Below are 18,116 nucleotides of genomic sequence, written 5' to 3'. Positions count from 1 at the left end.
TCTCTCAGTACCCATATTCCTGCCCAGCAATGAGGAAAGATTCCCAGGCCCTGGGCTTAGACTACATCCTGCAGAAGACCCTCCACCCCCTGTCTCACCAAGCCTTCAAATGCTGTTCCTACATCAGGCTGTCCATAGACTCTTCTCCAGGTTCTTCATTCCTTTTAGAGCTATGTATGTACCTTATGTAAAGTAACTACATTCTTTATAAAAATAACTCCTACTCTCTTTCTTTTCTCATCTTAAAAACAATAACTGGGCATCTGGGTGGCTCAGTGGTTGAGTGTCTGCCTTTGGCTCAGGTCATGATCCCAGAGTCCTGGGATCGAGTCCCATATTGGCTCCCCGCAAGGGTTCTGCTTCTCCCTCTGCCTATGTCTCTGCCTCTCTCTGTGTGTCTCTCATGAATAAATAAATAAATAAACCTTAAAAAAAACAATAACTACTCATTGCACAAAATACAGAAATACTTATGATTCTACTTACTGGACAGCAATGAACACGACTGACATTAAATCTATGCTCTTCTGGACTTTTCCCTAGAGTCTGTGTGTTTACAAGTGTATATATGTGGGTATATACACTTATTACATCTGAAAGTTTGATATATATCTATCCTATTTTCAAAATTGTGTTCACATTGTATACTAACCAGTGTTTTGAAATCACTTTTCCATTTAGCAATATTCTAATATTTTCCTACACCACTGATTACTAGCTAAGCCATGCTTTTAATGTGGAACAACAGAATAAATTCCTTGTCTGCAATAGCCTGCTATTGGATATTTAGGTTGTTTCCAACATTTTCCAGTAATAAATAATGCTATGTAAATATTTTTCGTTCTCTCTGTCATCACGTCCACAGGACAGATTCCTAAAAGAAACACTGCCAAGTCAAACAGTAAGACAATTTTTATGGCTCTTGAAACATATTGAAAAGCTACCTCCCAGAATGATGGCACCAATTTATCAACTTCTTGGGTAGAATTGATCAAATGGCGGGTCTAGTATTTTTTTTCTTTCTTTTTTTTTTTGTTTTCGGGTCTAGTATTTTGAAGGGTGAGACCATGTTAGATTGTGTGAGTTTAATTAGAATGTGTTAAGTCAGAAAACTTGTGAACACATAGCACAGTGATCAAGCCACTGTGAAGAAATGGATAAGGGGGACGAAATGACAGGTGTCAGTGACCTTGGAATTGAAGAAATGAGCAGAACAAGAATGCAGGTGGAGTCAAACAATCAGAGTAGAGCATACATCTGAGATTAAACTGTGTAGGCTACAGTCTTGTGTCTGCCTTGTGTTAATGGTATTATGATGACAAATAACACATTCACATTAAGCAAAAGGCAATTGGTGGATAGAACAACTTAAGGGCAGTTATACCAATTTAGAGGAAGGGCTGGGGTGGGGTGGGGAGAGTTTGGATGAGTGGGACTTGACACATCAACAAAATATGAGCATGTAGGCTGTTACAGGGCTCCTCTTGACCTGTGGCTTGAGTTTTCTTACTATTGCACATTTCTGATATACACTGGGTCTGATATGACTGGGTCATAAGCAGAATCAGTAAACTAAATGTTTGTGGGTCCTCAATGCCTCTTCTCTTCTGTGAGATATATTTGCTACTAAGAAGGAAACCCTAGCAGGAGTGCAGGTTATAATAATGCCCACCTACTAGCAGGTAGGAAGAGTCTGGGCCCCACTCTTGTTAACACTGTGTCTTATATATATATTTTTAATTTTTTGCCAATTAAATGGTTGAAAATACGATTTCAAATTTTATTTCTTTGATATCTAGGGAATTAAACACATTTATGATTAAGTATATATTTTTTATTTTATTAATTTCCTTTTCATGTCCATTGCCCTCTTTTTAAAAAAGTTTTATTTATTTAAGTAATCTCTATACTCAGCATGGGACTTGAGCTCATGACCCTGAGGTCAAAAGTCACATGCTCCTCTCTGTGCCAGCTAGGTGCCCCGAATGCCCACTTCTTAACTGTTCTAGATTTGTAAGACCCCTTTAGGTGTGTTCTGAAACATCCCTCCAATTTGTTACTTTCACCTCTCAGTTTTAATGTGTTTTTGGATGTGTAGAAAATTCTGGCTTTCTGGATTTAAAATTGTAAGTCACTAACTTTTTGTAGTGAAAATTAACTCCCCAAAGTATTTAGGCATTATTTACTGACCTATGCTTAGTTCTTTTATGGTTTTGCTTTTCCCCTTTATAATTATTTAATTGGGATACTTTGACTCTGTCTTGTATCAGATAGATTTACACTTTCTCTGGCTCCCTTATTAAATCCTAGTTTTGAGGCATCAGGAGAGTGTGTATACTCATCTTGTATCCTCTATAGTCCCATCACATTGAAGGTAGTCAATAAATTTTGGTTAAACTGAAACAGAACACGTACCTTATAGTCAGCATCACATCTGGGAGGATGTACACAATTACACATTATGCTAGGAGAAGGACTCAGTAGTTTTGTGTCTATATTAGGGGGTGCTGCACTCCAAGGATAAAAGAGAAACTGAGGTGCTAAGGCATCTGGGTTCTCTTTGGAGGAGAAGTTCACCTGGGTTCTCTGGGCCACCCCACACCCTCTCTATTCTGGAAGGCCTGAACTCAGTTTAACACGGTTCCTGCTATTCAATATCTAAATGGGAAATGCATCATTAGTTCTGAAGTTCCCAGAGAAGAATGGTTCAGTCTGCAACTGTCAGCACTGGACTCCAGCTGGGGATTCATTAACAACCTCTGACGAGGGCAAAGGACTCTGCATTCAAATTACAAAATTTAAAAAAAAGATCAATATTCTGAAGGGCTCCTGGGCGAGAAAACCAGTGCAGTCTAAGTTAAGCCCATTACTGAATTCCTGTGAGATTAAAAACAAAAGCTAAAGATGTACCACAGCACAGCTGGAGGAAGGCTTATTGAGGGCTACAAAAGCACACACATGCATACATGTGTGCAAACATGTATGTATGCACACACATATGTGCATACATATGCATATGTACATGTGTACATATGCACACACATGTGCACACACATGCCCTAGAGAATGGATAAGATACACAAAGGAAGGGGCACAAGATAAGTACATCTAATGTTCCTTTTTTGTTAAGTGATGCTAAGAGAACAAAAAAGGCAGAACAATCTCTGTGGGAGCCAATAAACAAAGCAAAAAGATAAGGATTATGCCAAAAGCAGGGGAAAAGAATTGGTGTGAAACTTTAAGGAAACGCAGAATAAGAATTTGCTGGAATGGTGAAGAAAATCAGCAAGAGAGCAAAATGGTACCATGAAGGACACAACAGCACAAAGAAAAAGCCTAGCATCTATGGACTGCTCGTTAAGCATGAAGTACTGTGCACACATAGCAACAACCCTACAACATAGACATTCTCATTATCCTCACTTCCCAGAGGAGGAAACTGCAGCTCAGGGAAGTTCAGTGTCCTCTGCAGAACACCACAGCCAATGAGTGGCAGACCCAGGATTTGAATGTGGGTCTGGCTCTGTCTCTAGAACCTGTGCCCATAACCCCTACTCAGTGCTCCACGGTTGGGTTCAGCATAAAAGCAGCAGGAAAAATTAGCAGACCAGAGAGCTGGCTAAGAACTCATGTGGTAAGAAGAAAGAGCCAGATGATAAAATCAAAACAAGAAAATGAGTGAAAATATCAGTGAGGGTAACAAAACATGAGAGACACCTAACTCTGGGAAACAAATGAGGGGTAGTGGAAAGGGAGGTGGGTGGGGAATTGGGGTGACTGGGTGACGGGCACTGAGGGGGGCACTTGGTGGGATGAGCACTGGGTGTTATGCTATATGTTGGCAAAATGAACTCCAAAAAAAAAAAAAAAAGACCCAGTGAAAATATAGAATTGTAAACAAACAAACAAACAAAAGAGCATAAGCCTCATTGCACCTATGAACATATACCCTTATCTTGGCCCCTCGACCAGCCCTATGGGTTCCCGAGGGGTGCTACAGCCTCCATCCTGCTCTGCCTCACCCTGCTCCCACCCTGGGTATCAGAAGTTGGACCTCCCTGGAAAGAATCCTCTCTGCCTCGGGTATCGTGGGCAGTGACATGAGGCCATGAATCTTCTGTCACTCTTAGGTCTTATGTTTCTCACTGTTGGTAGACATTCCATTTTCTGGCATAAGGGGGGTGCTTCTGCTCTATGTGTCTGGTAGAAGTAGCAGAGGGTCAAGAGGCCCCCAGGGGACAGGATTGGGGGGGAGGGGAAGAGAAGGGACAGAAGGGGGCAGAAGGGGATAGATGGGGAGGGAAGAGGAAGGCAATGCAAAGACAATGTCATGGGGAACTGATGTTTTTAAACAAGCGTACATGAAATTATATGCCCAAATATACTTTAATCTTGAGAACTGCCTCCCCTCGAGGCAGTTCATTATTCCAGTTATTTTGCCATTGCTAATGCAGCTCAGGCTTCTCTCTGAAAACCATCTTCAGAGCCTGTTAAGGAGCCTTGGGAGACAAGCCAGTCTTCACAGCCTTATTTTTTCCTAAAAACAGTATTAGTTTGATCACCCATGTTGGAAAATGCATTGACCGAATCACTTGCTCTTCTCCCAAATTTAATTTATCCTGAAAGGACAGAGATTTGTCTCAATTCCAAGACTATGACACAGGGTCTGATAGCTGTTTAAAAGGAAGGAAAACGCTCACTGAAATTTTCTGAGGTTTGTGAACAGATGTCCCCAGATGCTGGTCCTGGCCACCTGGTATGCACCAGACACTGTTTTGGGGATTCAGCGGTGGGCAAGACTGAGTCTGCACACAAGGAGCTCACACTGGATCGGGAAAGATGGAAATGCTGACAAGGAAGCACCACAGTGTGATGGCTGAGGGCGAACCCACTGGAGCCACAGTGTGCAAGTGTAAGCTTTGGCTTGCCTATTTCTGGGGTGTGTGGTGCTAGGCAACTTCTCCCATATCTCTGGGTTATAGCCTCCTCATTTATAATATAGGTATAAGAGCAGACTCTACTTTCTTCAGGGTTTTTGTAAAGGCTAAATGAAGTGATGTATGCAGAGGTCTACACACCAGGCCCATGGTGAGTTCTGTATTCAGGGTAGCCTACATGCCACATCGAATGCTGCCCTTCCAGAGAGGTCTTCCTGACTGCTCTATTTAGAATTGCAATCACCCTCCCCACTCTCACCGGCACCCTTCCACCCTTCCTTCTCTGTTTTTCCTCTACGTCATTTACCCTAAATGACATGCTAAGAATTTTTGTTAAGTACCTGCTATGTTCCAGACACTGTCCTAGGTATTAGGGATCTAGCAGTGAATAAAACAAAGGTCCCTGCACTCAAAGTATGCCTAACCCATAGATATGTGTTGGATGGATGGATGGATGGATGGATGGATGGATGGATGGGTGGATTGGTGGGTGGGTGGGTGGATGAATGGGGGGATGTATGTATGTATGTAAACAGAGTGATTAATCATGACAAATGCAGCAGGGCAGTCAAGTTATATAAGGTGAGGACCCAGCGTGACAACTGACTTTAGCAAGAAGGGGCTCTGTGATGACTGGAAAAAAAAGCTTCTTTGTTCAATTGGTAAGAAATGGATCAATAAGAGAATGAGAAGTGAGAAAGCATGACAAGTATAGAAAACAATTTTGATGAGTTTGCTGTGAACGGAAGCAAAAAAGAAATGGTGTAGGAGATGAAGATGATGTGAGAGTGAAGGAATTGTTTATTACCTTTGATAATAATAATATGGCATGTTTGTAGGTAGATACATACGATAGAAATTACTCAAGTAATGATGATGGGACAAGAGGGGAAAGAAAGGAGGAGGGAGAATGAATAATTTAACTTCAGGAAGGAGTCAAGTCACTAAGAAGATGCTAAGAGATCAGATCCAGGATGTACATGGAGGGATTGGCCTTAGGTAGGAACAGGGAAGGTTTATGTACTGAAATAGTAGAGAAGATACAACTTGTGGGTGGCATGCAGGTGGGATGCAGATGGGCTGTTAGATTTGATGGCAGGGAAAGAGAATTCTCTTCTGGCTGCTTTCACGACCTCAGTGAAGTAAGAGATGTGTTCATTAATGGGAAAAAGAGAGATGGGAACTAGAAGCTTGGTAAAAGAAGAAAAATGTGGAATTCAATCACCACAGGCAGGGTAAGAGAGCAAACTGCCCACAGTAGTGGAGGTGGGTTTCCAGCCAAGTCAAGGGCCCATGTGATATATGTGGCTGAAAATCTGAAGCACACCAAGCCCAAATGGTGGTGGCTTTTCTGCAACAATCTTCAGAGGGTTGGGACCAGGTGTGGAATAAGACAGTTGGGATTAACTAGAATGGGGTTAAGTCACATGAACGTAAGGCCAGGAAAGTTAGTGGAGCTTGTACCAGGATGACGAAGTTTATGGTGGTTGAGGATAGCAAAACCATGGTAGGTAGAAGGGTGAAGGAGTCTGAGAAAGTGGTTGGCTTCATGAAATGAAGTCTTGATGAAGTTTAAGAGTAACTGGAGTATTTTTATTTGGGAAAATATGGAAGGACCTTGAAGTGAGATAGTCAGAGATGGAGAAAGTCAGACAGAGAAAGACGAATACTATATGGATCTTACTTATATGTAGAATCCAAAAAAAAAAAAAAGAAGAAAAGAAAAGAAAAAGAAAAAAGAAACACAACAAACACACACATAGGAACAGAGATCAGATTTTTAGTTGCCAGAGGTGGGGGAATGGGGCTGAGGAATTACATAAAGGTGGTCAAAAGGTACAAAATATGAGATATAAGATAAATAAGTTTTGGGGATGTAATGTAGAACACAATGACTATAGTTAACAATACCATATCATATATTTGAAAGTTGCTACAAGAACAGATCTTAAAATTCTCATCACAATGGAAAACAAACAAACAAACCCCGTAACCTGTGAATGGCTGTTAATCTTACTGTGGTAACCATTTTGTATTTTACACCTATGTCAGATCATGATGTTGTCCACCTTAAACTAATACAATGTTAGATGTCAATTCTATCTCAATAAAACCAGGTAAAGAAAGAATATCTGGAATAAAAAAAGAGCAGATGAGTGGAAGGGTAGGAGGTACATGTCAGAGAGTAGGCTTGTGGAGATGGGTTCATCACTGATGACAGAAATTCTAGGGTAGGAACATGCGAGTGTGTGCCTGAGAGGCAATAGAGGAAATGACCCCTGAAGCTAATGAGGCCAGGGAGCAGAAGGACCAGGTGATACACAGATGCCCACCATGAAGAAAGATATGGTTGAGGAGGGAAGCTGGTCCAAGCACTCAGGTAGGTGGTAAATGTTGGGGAAGCAGTCAATGTCAGTAGATGGCAGTGACAAGGCGAGATGGTGAGTATGAGAGTCCAGTTACTCAGGCTTTCGAAGAACTGGGGTTTGTGAAGGATAAGGGGGGCGGGTGGTTTAAATGGGCCAACGAAATGAGGTGGAATAGAAGGAAGGTACTTAGCTCTTTCTAGGTTCTGGGGTATACTGAATGGAGAAGAAAAAAGAGTTTTCCCCAACTCAGGGGTCAGGGAGGTTTCACTTAGAATCATCAATGAGGGGGAAGCTCAGAGAAATTGAAGATGAGGTGGGTTGTGCTGCTGAAGTCCATGGGAACCAGGGGACAGAGTGGAAAGATTCTAGAAGGCAGAGAGGAGTGGTAGACATGACTTACTTGGGAAATGTAAGGAGCTGTTTTGGGACAGCATCGGTGTGAGTATAAATCATCTGAGAGGCTTGGTGACTATTCTCAGTGACTCAATGATCCTTAAAAGCATATTTAATTTTTGACATACGTGAGCATTTAAACAAAAATCTTCAATCTCATTAATGTAAAGTTAGCCCTCAGACTCGTATGAGGTAGGGATGCAGGTCCTGACCTGTTCTGATGTCTCTTTTATGATCTCAAAATTTCCTTTTGTGTCACTGTGGTCATGCTTAGTGATGGTAATTGACAGACAGGGAAATAAATCCAGTTCTGCCTGAATTCAGCAGCCTGCTGCCCCCCAGGGCCGGTGGTAGAAGCTGTGACTTCTGCTCTATGAGCCACCATCTTGATTTTCATGGCAGGAGCAGCTCTGCCTTCCTGGTTTTATCAAGGTTGGGACATCTGACATTGGGAAGAAGACATCTGATGTTGGGAAGAAGAGACAGTTGAGGAAAGGCAAGAACAGAAGCACACTTACACATGGCGCATGGCATCCTCAAAGAGAACCAGGTCCATGACTGTGTTGACTTCATTGTGGTTCTCTAGGGCTTCCACCAGAGTTTGGGTCAAAAGCCCCCACGACTGAACAGGCATGTACTTTGGTTCACCAATACCACTGGCAAAATGGCAATACATGTTCAGGCTTCGGGTCTGCTCCACAGTCTCATCAATATCCTGGGGGTGGAACACAGACATAAGGATCCTCCCTGCTGAATCAATTCTGATTCCATACAGAGTGAAGACCCTTCATTTGCTTTTTTCTCTCTGAACACTTCTTGCAAATTAAATATCAGTGATGCTTCTAACACTTCCTTTTTACTGAGAAGCTCTTAAAAAGTAGATGTTTAACATTCATTTACTAGCTCCATGAAGTCATGGGTGATGTTTGTTATTCCTTGTGGGCTGAGGATGGGAAATGGAAGGTATTCTTCCCATATGCATAGTAAGAGCCCATGTCTGGACAGAGGAGCAGATGGGGACATACGGATAGATTTCCCTAAGCAAGGGCTCTTTCACCACTGCTGGGTGAAGGGATCCATGTCCCAATGGCCTCATCTCCTACACAACCATTCCAACAGGTCTTAGTTCCCAATCCACAGCAGCATCATAACATCCTTTTCTGTTTCCTGTGAGATAGATACTATAGGCTGCCAGTGTCTGTCAGTGTTCTATGGCTCATCCCATAGAACTTGATTTCTAAAAAAAACATGTCATGAGCCATCCTTAGATGATTGGTTTGTTTATGGGGATACTGATAATCTGAAAACATTCACACTAAAGCCCCCTACATATAATATTTTCATAAAGATATGAACCATGTGTGTTAATTCTTGCCACAGGGCAGACCTTAATATGTTTAATAAAAACCTAGTACAACTCAATTAATTTAAGAGATAGGGTGTCTGTGTCTCTTTATTACGAATACACCCTCTAAGTATCAAAGAGATCAAAAGCTAATCTCTTTTTTACTTTAGAAAGGAACTATTTACTTATCAATACCCAATCCTGGGGGCACTTGGGTGGCTCAGAGGTTGAGCGTTGGCCTTTGGTTCAGGTCGTGATCCCGGAGTCCTGGGATCAAGTCCCACATGGGGCTCCCCACAGGGAGCCTGCTTCTCCCTCTGCCCATGTCTCTGTGTCTCTCATGAATAAATAAATAAAATATTTTTTAAAAGACCCAATCCTGGAGACTTCAAAAGGAAGAAAAGTGGTAGAGGAAGTAAGTCCAAGAACTAGCATGTTTTCTAGTGCCTAAGTAGGAATTTATACCAGTATGAGCAACTGTCCCCATCTGCCATTTTTTCTTCCAAAGTTCTGACTGAGAGAGACACCTGGGAAAGAGTAATCCACATACTATTTATCAGCAGGGACATTAGTCACTGTAGGGTTAGCTCTGTAAGCCCATGGGACAAGATTCATAAAACCTAATGGAGGGTAAATAAGGATGACAGTCCTATCTATAGACAGACAGGATTGCTATCTGGTTTATAAGAATGAAATAGAAAGAGTTAAATATCAAAGAGTTATATAGTTTGAAGGTGATCTCAGGGCCATGGAAAGCCATTAAACTATTCTGGTTTTGCCACACATTAACCATAAATGTCTGGAGACCTGGATAAGATTTAATGCAAGGCAAGTGATTCTTGCTTGCTGCAGAAAGCATGTGGGGAAGTGATGTGGGAATCCATTTACCTAGTTTGAAAATGGGCTAATATATTGGGAATGGGTCCTGATGGAAGTTAATTTACACTAATGAGCTAGCAGAGGAATGACTGAAGCATAGTTCTGAAAAGCCTGCTCTACAAAGACTCTTTGATGAACAAAACAACATGTCTCAGATTTTATGATCAGAGCCAGGCTGTGCAGGAGGGAGAGAGAAAACCAACCCGTGCAATGAATCAAAGATTTCTTAATAGTGACACCACATCATACAAGGGCCACTTCTCAGAGAACTTTAAGATTTTAGTGGTGGAAACAGGATTGTATCATTTCCTTGGTGAAAACTTGGCAACTTTTCTTTAATACCGATATCAAGATTCAATGCAGTCAAAGGTACTTATGGCTGGCACTTCAAATATTGTTGGGGAAGGATGAGGTCAGTATTAATTATATCTGGGTCTATGATCAAAAGAATGTGTTCTTAGGATACAAATGCACATAGAACCTCTATTTCAAAGGCTGAGTGTTGTTACTCTAAATTGCCAGCTCAGATAGATGGGAGAAGATAGTCAAGGTTCATTTGCAGATCTAACAATGAATGAATGAGTTGGCAAATTCTACAATGCTCATAGGGCATCTAAGATGTGGGAGTACTGAACATCGGGGCAGAGAAAAATGATAAGTGGAGGAATTTCAGGGTGTTCATAATAATAAAGAGCAGATTGAGATGTTACTTAAAAGTGCTGTCCAAGGGGTGCCTGGTAGTGCAGTCGGTTGGGTGTCTGACTCTGGATTTTGGCTCATGTCATGATCTCATGGTGGTGAGATTGAGCCCTGCATCAGGCTCCATGCTCAGTGTTGAGTCTGCTTGGGATTCTCTCTCTCTGCTCCTCCTGCTCATGTCCTCTCTCTCTCTGTCTCTGAAATAAATAAATCTTTAAAAAGAAATGCTGTCCATACATCCAGAAGGCTGTCATGTAGGTTGGGATGGACTGTAAAAGTCTTCACAGGTAGACAAAGGTTGGTATCAGAAAAAAATATGGAGTGAGACCCAGCAAGGTGAGCATTGGGACACCACCATGCATTTAAATAAAAGTTTTAATTATTTCTAAGTTCAAGAGAGGACAAGTGGTATGTGTGGAAAACATGGAGGTTTGGCCAACTTTTGGAAGGCTCAGTGCTAGTTGTGGGGTAATTTTGACACGAAGAAGTATAATATGATCTTAGGCTGTATTAATGTATCAGTGCTTCCCAAGGCATATGGAATATTTGTTCTGCAAATTATTAATAGGTTTTATCAAGGGAAAAGAGTTTTGGGGTTTCATACATTTGAGAAATGATAAATGAATTAGGGTTATTCAAGATTTTTAGGGCTTTAATGTGCTGAAAACACTGTGAATTCCCAAGGGATGGGTAGAATATGAAATATTTCTCAATTTATTTTATCATGGATATTTTCTTTTCAAGAAGTATATTGCAGTGCAACGAGTTAGTAGGGCAATTTTGGGAAATGGTAACACAATTATAGTATATATAAGAGGCAATGACGATCTTGCTTTTTGTCAGACCCCAGTTGGGTTGTGTAATGAAAGTCAGACACCATGATTTCAGATTGCGGAACTAATGGAAAAGCAATCAAAATGATAGCAAATTTCTCTGGGTTTTAAAACAAGTGATATCAGAAGTGGCTAAAAAAACAGAGGCTATTTGGTCTGAAGAAAAGAAGACCCAGGAAGGACAAGGCAAATGGTCTTAAAATATGTGAAAGTTTTTCATGTAGACCTAAAATTACAGGGCAAGGAAATAATTTTTAGATCACTATTAGAAAAAAGTTCCAGCCTTTAAAATTGTTTAAAAGTTTCCAAATTTCAAAATTGTTCCAAATTTCCAGTCACTAGTAGCTCCAAAATGGAGCCCTTGGGAAAGATGAGGGTGGGCAATTTCAAGGACATTGGAGTGTCCATTGGGATGACCAATCTGAGAGATGTTACCAAAAGGAGTCAGTATATATTGAGGAATTGCAGGGTGCCTGGGTGGCTCAGTGGTTGAGCCTCTGCCTTTGGCTCAGGTTGTGATCCTGCGGTCCTGGGATCAAGTCCTTTATCAGGCTCCTTGCAGGGAGCCTGCTTCTTCTTCCTCTGCCTATATCTCTGCCTCTATGTCTCTCACGAATAAATAAATAAATAAATCTTTAAAAAAATAATGAGGAATTGGATCAGATGATCCCCACAGACCTTCTCAACCTTGAGATCTTATGATTAATTGGTGCTTTTACTTGTCTTAGGATTTTTTTTTTAAGATTTTATTTATTTATTCATGAGAGACCCAGAGAGAGAGAGAGAGGCAGAGACACAGGCAGAGAGAGAAGCAGGCTCCATGCAGGGAGCCTGATCTGGGACTCGATTCCAGGACTCCAGGATCACACCTTAGGCCAAAGGCAGGCGCTAAACTGCTGAGCCACCCAGGGAGCCCCCCTAGCATTTTTCACCTCAGCAAAATAATGATAGATTTTCTTTCCCTAATCTAATCTGTAATTTACCCCTCCATTTCATGAGCTAGATTTTATCATTTGGGTGATTATCTGCATAATAATTATTTTCAAATGTAAAAAAAAATTGGCAGGGCAGTACTCACATCATAAATTTTCTTGACCACTTCTGTCTGGATTTTATCAAAAAGATCAAAGTCCTTTTCTTCCACCATCTTATCCCGATAAACTCGATTTGATTCATGCAGATAGAGCTTTACTAGGTCCTGTGTGGATTTTACACATTCTACTGAGGAGAACAGGATGCCCTTTAAAGAGAACAGACAAAATGTAATCTGTATTACAATGATCAAAAAGGGGGTTATCTTGAAAAACCCCAAGGGAACCCCTCAAATGGTTATACGCCAAGAGTATGAGTGAATCACAAATCTATTTTGTCCTCACAGAAACTGGAGCCCAATTTCAATTTCCTCAACCCCTGGTAACTGCTTACCAGAAGCAGAGGCAGAAGTATGTAATCTCTGAAAGAGAACAGCATCATCCAAACACTCAAATTATCTGCACATTTAAAAACTCCTCATGTCTGGCAAGCAAACAAAAATTACTGGGAATACCAGAAGATACAACCAAATCAAGAAAAAACTGATCCACAGGAGATCTAGGTATTGGAGTTATCAGACATAAACTTTAACAAAACTATGATTAAAATGACCAAGATATTAGAGGACATCAAGTAAAGAATTTCATCAGAAAACTGGAGTCCTTAAAAATTAATCAAATGGAAATTCTCAAATTAAAAATTATCCTAAATTACAGTTTACTGAAATTAAGAACTAATCAGTGGGGTTAACAGCAGAATAGACAGAGCTGAAAATAGAATTAGTTTACAGGAAGAGAGAGTAGCACAAAATATTCAGCTTGAATCACAAATAGAAAAAAAGAAACAGCATAAGGGACATATAAGACACAGTGAAAAGTTCTCATATACATGTATTAGAACACTAGAAGAAGAGAGTGAAGCAGAAGGAATATTTGGAAAGATATTGGCTGGGACTTCTCTAAAACTGGGGGGGGGGGAAGGCAACTGAAAAGATATCCACCCAGATTCAAAAGTGTTATAAACACTAAGCAGGATAAATACAAAAATAGCACATCTTGGGCATAATAGTGAAATTTCTGAAAATCAAAGACAAACCAAATCTTAAAAGTAAAGAAGCAAAAAAAAAAAATGTGTGTACTGCATCAAAGGAACCATAAGGCTTGAGAATTTCTCAACAGAAACAATGGAAACCAGAGGACAATAAAAGGACACCTTCAAAATACTGAAAGAAATAGCTGCCGACCTAGACTAGCAACCTCGCTGCTAAACCCCCTTCCCAAAATTCTTTAAAAAAATAAGAAACAAATATACTTTCAGTTAAATAAAAACTGAGAGATTATTTTCTGGTAGATAGAAGCTACACTAAAGGAGTTCTTCAGGCAGAATGAAAATGATTCCAAATGGAAGAATCAGAAATGCAACAGGAATAAGAACAATGAGAAGAGTAATATGTGAGTAAACCTAAGTAAATATTGATTTGGGCACCTGGATGGCTCAGTCAGTTAAGCATTTGCCTTCAGCTCAGGTCATGATCCCAGGATCCTGGGATCAGGTCCTGCCATCGGGCTCTCTGCTCAGCGGGGAGCCTGCTTCCCCCTTTGCCTCTGCTGCCAGCTTGCACTTGCTCTCTTTAGTGTTCTCTCTGTCTCAAATAAATAAAATCTTTAAAACATAAATATTGACTAAGACAGAAATATTAGTGTATTATAATGTAATACATATATAATTATATATATAATAGTGCATTGTATTTATAGCTTAAGTTTCAATATACATTGAATTTTAAAAGTAACAATAGAATAAAATTATTCTAAGACCCCTGCAATATATGGCAATTGAGAATGTACTAATTTATAAAAGAAAAAGGGATAAAATGATGCATTTGGTAGCCATTAGATGAATGCTAAGATGTATGCTAAAAGAGGGAGAAAATAAAAGAATAAAAAGTGATTAGTTTGATGCAATACAGAACATAAGAGGAAAGGAAACATAGAATATGGTAGAACATACTGAAAACAAATAGTATGAAGTAGATTTAATCCTAAATATATTATATAAAATAACATCAAATATAAATGAACTAAATATTTTAATTAAAAGACTATGATTATTAGGCAAGATTTTAAAAATCCAACTATATGTTGCTTATAGGAGATATACCTTAAACATAAGAAAGAAGAGGCTGAAATAAGAAATTGGAAAACACTATAGCATGAAGGAATTGGAAAAAATAGAGCATGAAGATACTGACTAAAATAATGTGGAATAGCCACATGGCTCCACAAAACTGACTTTGAAGCAAGAGCCAGTTTTAGAAATAAAAAAGTATAATCATTTCTCGGCCTTTTGGCTAAGATCAAGTGTAGAAATAAACAAGTATATTTAATAATAAGAAAAAGGTCAGTCCATTAGGAATATATACTAATTCAAAATGTGTGTGCCCCTAATAACATAGTTTCAAAATACATAAAGCAAATATGACATAAACAAAAGGAGGAATGGACATGTCCACAAATGCAGTGGGAGGTTTCAGCATATTCTTTCTTAGAAACTGACAGAACAAGTAGTCAAAAAAAATCAGTAATGACGTAAAATATTTCAATGGCATGATTTACAAGCTTGACCTAATTGACATGTTGATTCAACTACACTCAGCATTTGAAGAATGCCCTATTTAAGAAGTGCACATTGGTCAGATCTTGGGACATAACATGGATCTCAACAAATTTCAAAGGAATAAATTAATTGAGTATATTTTCTGACAATAGTGGAATTAAGCTGAGCATCAACAAGAGAAAGAGAACTAGAAAATCTCTCAATTTAAAAAAATAGAGCAATATACTTCCAAATACCCCATGGGTTAAAGGAGAAATCATAGGGGGAATTAAGGAATAATGTGAAGTGAATGATAATAAAAATACAACATATAAAAGTTTGCATAGTAGAGTGTAGGGCACAATTAATGATAAAGTCATAGCCTTAAAATGAATGTTTTAGAAGAGCTGAAAGGCTGATGATTGATGACACAAGTAGCCATGTCAAGAAGTTAGAAAAAGGAGAACCACAACCCTAAAAGTGTAGAGAGATTATAAAGAAGAGAATGATTATTAATAATATAAAAGCGGATATCAAATAGCAAATAAAGCAAAAAAATCTTATAATATTGATATACTTTTCAGTGTCTTTGAAAAGATTAGCACAATTGATAATTCCATAGTAAGGCTGATAAAAAGAGAAAAAGAAAAAATCAGAAATGGCACAAATAATATCCAATAAGAGGACATAATGTCAGACACACAGGCATCTAAAAGATAATCACAGGATGTTATAAATGATTGTATGCCAATAAATTAAAAATTAAGAACATCAATAACATCACAAATGACATGGAGAAATAGAAAATCTGAATTGTCTAATGTGTACAAAAGAAATTAAGCTCATAACTTAAGCTCTTCCACAAAAAAACCCCAGATGGTTTCAGCAGTAAATTCTTCTGACATTTAAGAATGTTTTACAAAGTCTTCCAGAGAATAGGAAAAGAAAGACCACTTTCCAAATCATTCTATGAGGAAAGGAAAATTATAGGACAATCTTATTAACTGAGGTGCAAAAAGTATATTAAAAAACAGCAAATGGAATCTAGCAAAATATAAAAGGCTCAACATGCAGCAATTAAGTTAGGTTGATCATAGGAATGCAAGGGTGATCTAAGATTCAAAAATACTGTAATTTATCACATTTCCAGAAACAATGAGAAAAAATTATATAATTATTTTAAGAGCTACAGAAAAATCATTTGTTAAGTTTCAGCATACATTCAGAGTTAAAATTCTTAGGAGACTATAAACTGGTGGAAATTTTCTTAATCTGGCAAAGAGCAACCACAAAAAGTAAGCATCACACTTAATGGTCAACTATTAAAAGCTCTTCCCCCTAAAATTAGGAACCCAGCAAAAGGCCACTCTCATGACTTTTCTTCAACCTCGCATTGGTAGTCATAGCCGGCACAATAAGACAAGAAAAAGAAATTATAAGATTAAAGGATTGGAAAGAAAGAAATTATTATCACCAGTATTTATTTAACCAATTTAACATGATTGTATATGTAAGTATAAACATCATACTGAACGAAGTTACAAAATAATATTTGTCATGGAATTCCATTCTGATAACATCCAAAAATAGGCCCAAAGAACTTAGGGTGTTAGAAATCCAGGTAGTATTTACCTCTTGGAAGGGGTAAAAAAAAATAAACAGATGAAAGGGGAAAAAAAGAGAGGGAAAAAAAAGAGAGAGAGAGAGCTTTAGGGATATGGGAATGTTCTGTTTCTTGATCTGAAGATCTTATTTTATTTCTCGTGGCTAAGTAGGTGTGATGACTTTGTGATAATTAACCAAGCTGTGAGCTTATGACTTGTGTGCTTTCCTATATGTATGTTACACTCAATAAAAGTTTATTTTTCAAAAAGAAATTCCATTAGGTCCCTGTGGCCCGATCCACACCCATATCTCAGCCTCCCTTGTTCTCACTCTCCTAGGTGTCAGGCATGTACGAGATGCAGTGGGTAGGAAGAAGTACCACCCAGGAACCCTGACTTCTTGGAACCCTGACACCGTGAGGTGTGCTATGACTTGGAGTTTGTAACCCTGGGAAAGCCAAATGCTCAGGATGCCCAACAGTTAAGGACTGAGTCGATGTGAGCACGTCAAGCAAAAACTCTGCATCACCTTGGTTACGAGTTGCATGGAGATGGAAGCGGTTAATAAATTCTGCTACTCGGAGCTCTATCAGATTGTGTCCTGATCAGGACAGTGAGGGATGTATGGAGAAGGTCTGAATTACTGAGCCTTGAGTCAAGCCGGGTAGAGGAAAGCAGCTTGTTCTCTAGGCAATGCCTGTCTTCCAGCAGGCATTCAACTACCCCCCTCAGTGCTTCCATCAGGACTTCAGACAAGTAGGCAGGGAGGCAGGCAGCGGAGGCCATGGTCAAGCTGTGAGCCTGAAACTCCCTCTGGAGAAGGGTGGTGGGCCGTGTGGTTGCAGGGAGGCAGGGACTCCAGTGGGGGATGCACTTTCCCACCGTTGTGGCAGGTGGCTGACAGCTGGCAGGCTGCAGCGAGGTGTGGATGGCACATGGTGCTCAGGGTGAACAAGAGACCTCCCTCCAGGCCAATACCTCCCTTCCTGGCTCTCCCTTGACATTGCAGGGTCGCCACTGAAACAAGGCTGGAATATCACAGTGAGCATTTTGTAATGTATATAAAAGCTGAATCACTGTGTTCTACACTTGAAACTAATAAAATAATATGGCATGTCAACTACACTTTAATTTGTTTTAACAAAACATTTTGTTTTAACAAAAACAAGGCTGGAATAGAGCCGTCCTTCCTCAGAGAGTCTTTGGCGCCCGATTCCCTGCAGGGTAGATTGGAACATTCTAGCTTTGGATGTCAGTGCTGCTGCTTATCACTTATGTGATCATATTCAAGGTACTCAGTGTGTCTGTGGCATAATGTTGTCATTTCCAAGTTGGAAATCATTGGTTTTTGACCGTGCACAATTATTCTGAGAATTATTTAGCTACTAGACGTGCAAGGTCTAGGACTGCGCTCAGTAAATGCTAGCTAT

General features: G+C 39.6%; 1 protein-coding gene across 1 annotated transcript in view; it reads right to left on the bottom strand.

Moving 5' to 3' along the window:
* DNAH9 (dynein axonemal heavy chain 9) overlaps nt 1-18,116 on the bottom strand; it is a 325,725-nt gene that overhangs the window by 130,808 nt on the left and 176,801 nt on the right. The window contains exons 42-43 of the mRNA XM_072730369.1: nt 12,534-12,695; nt 8,218-8,414 (exon numbers count right to left, since the gene is read on the bottom strand). Coding sequence (XP_072586470.1) covers nt 8,218-8,414; nt 12,534-12,695 — 359 coding nt within the window. The remainder of the gene's footprint in view (nt 1-8,217; nt 8,415-12,533; nt 12,696-18,116) is intronic.

This window comes from Vulpes vulpes, chromosome 12 (genome assembly GCF_048418805.1).
Source record: "Vulpes vulpes isolate BD-2025 chromosome 12, VulVul3, whole genome shotgun sequence".
Lineage (NCBI taxonomy): Eukaryota > Metazoa > Chordata > Mammalia > Carnivora > Canidae > Vulpes > Vulpes vulpes.
Note: the sequence above shows the minus strand (reverse complement) of the source record. Positions and strands in the feature narration are given on the sequence as shown.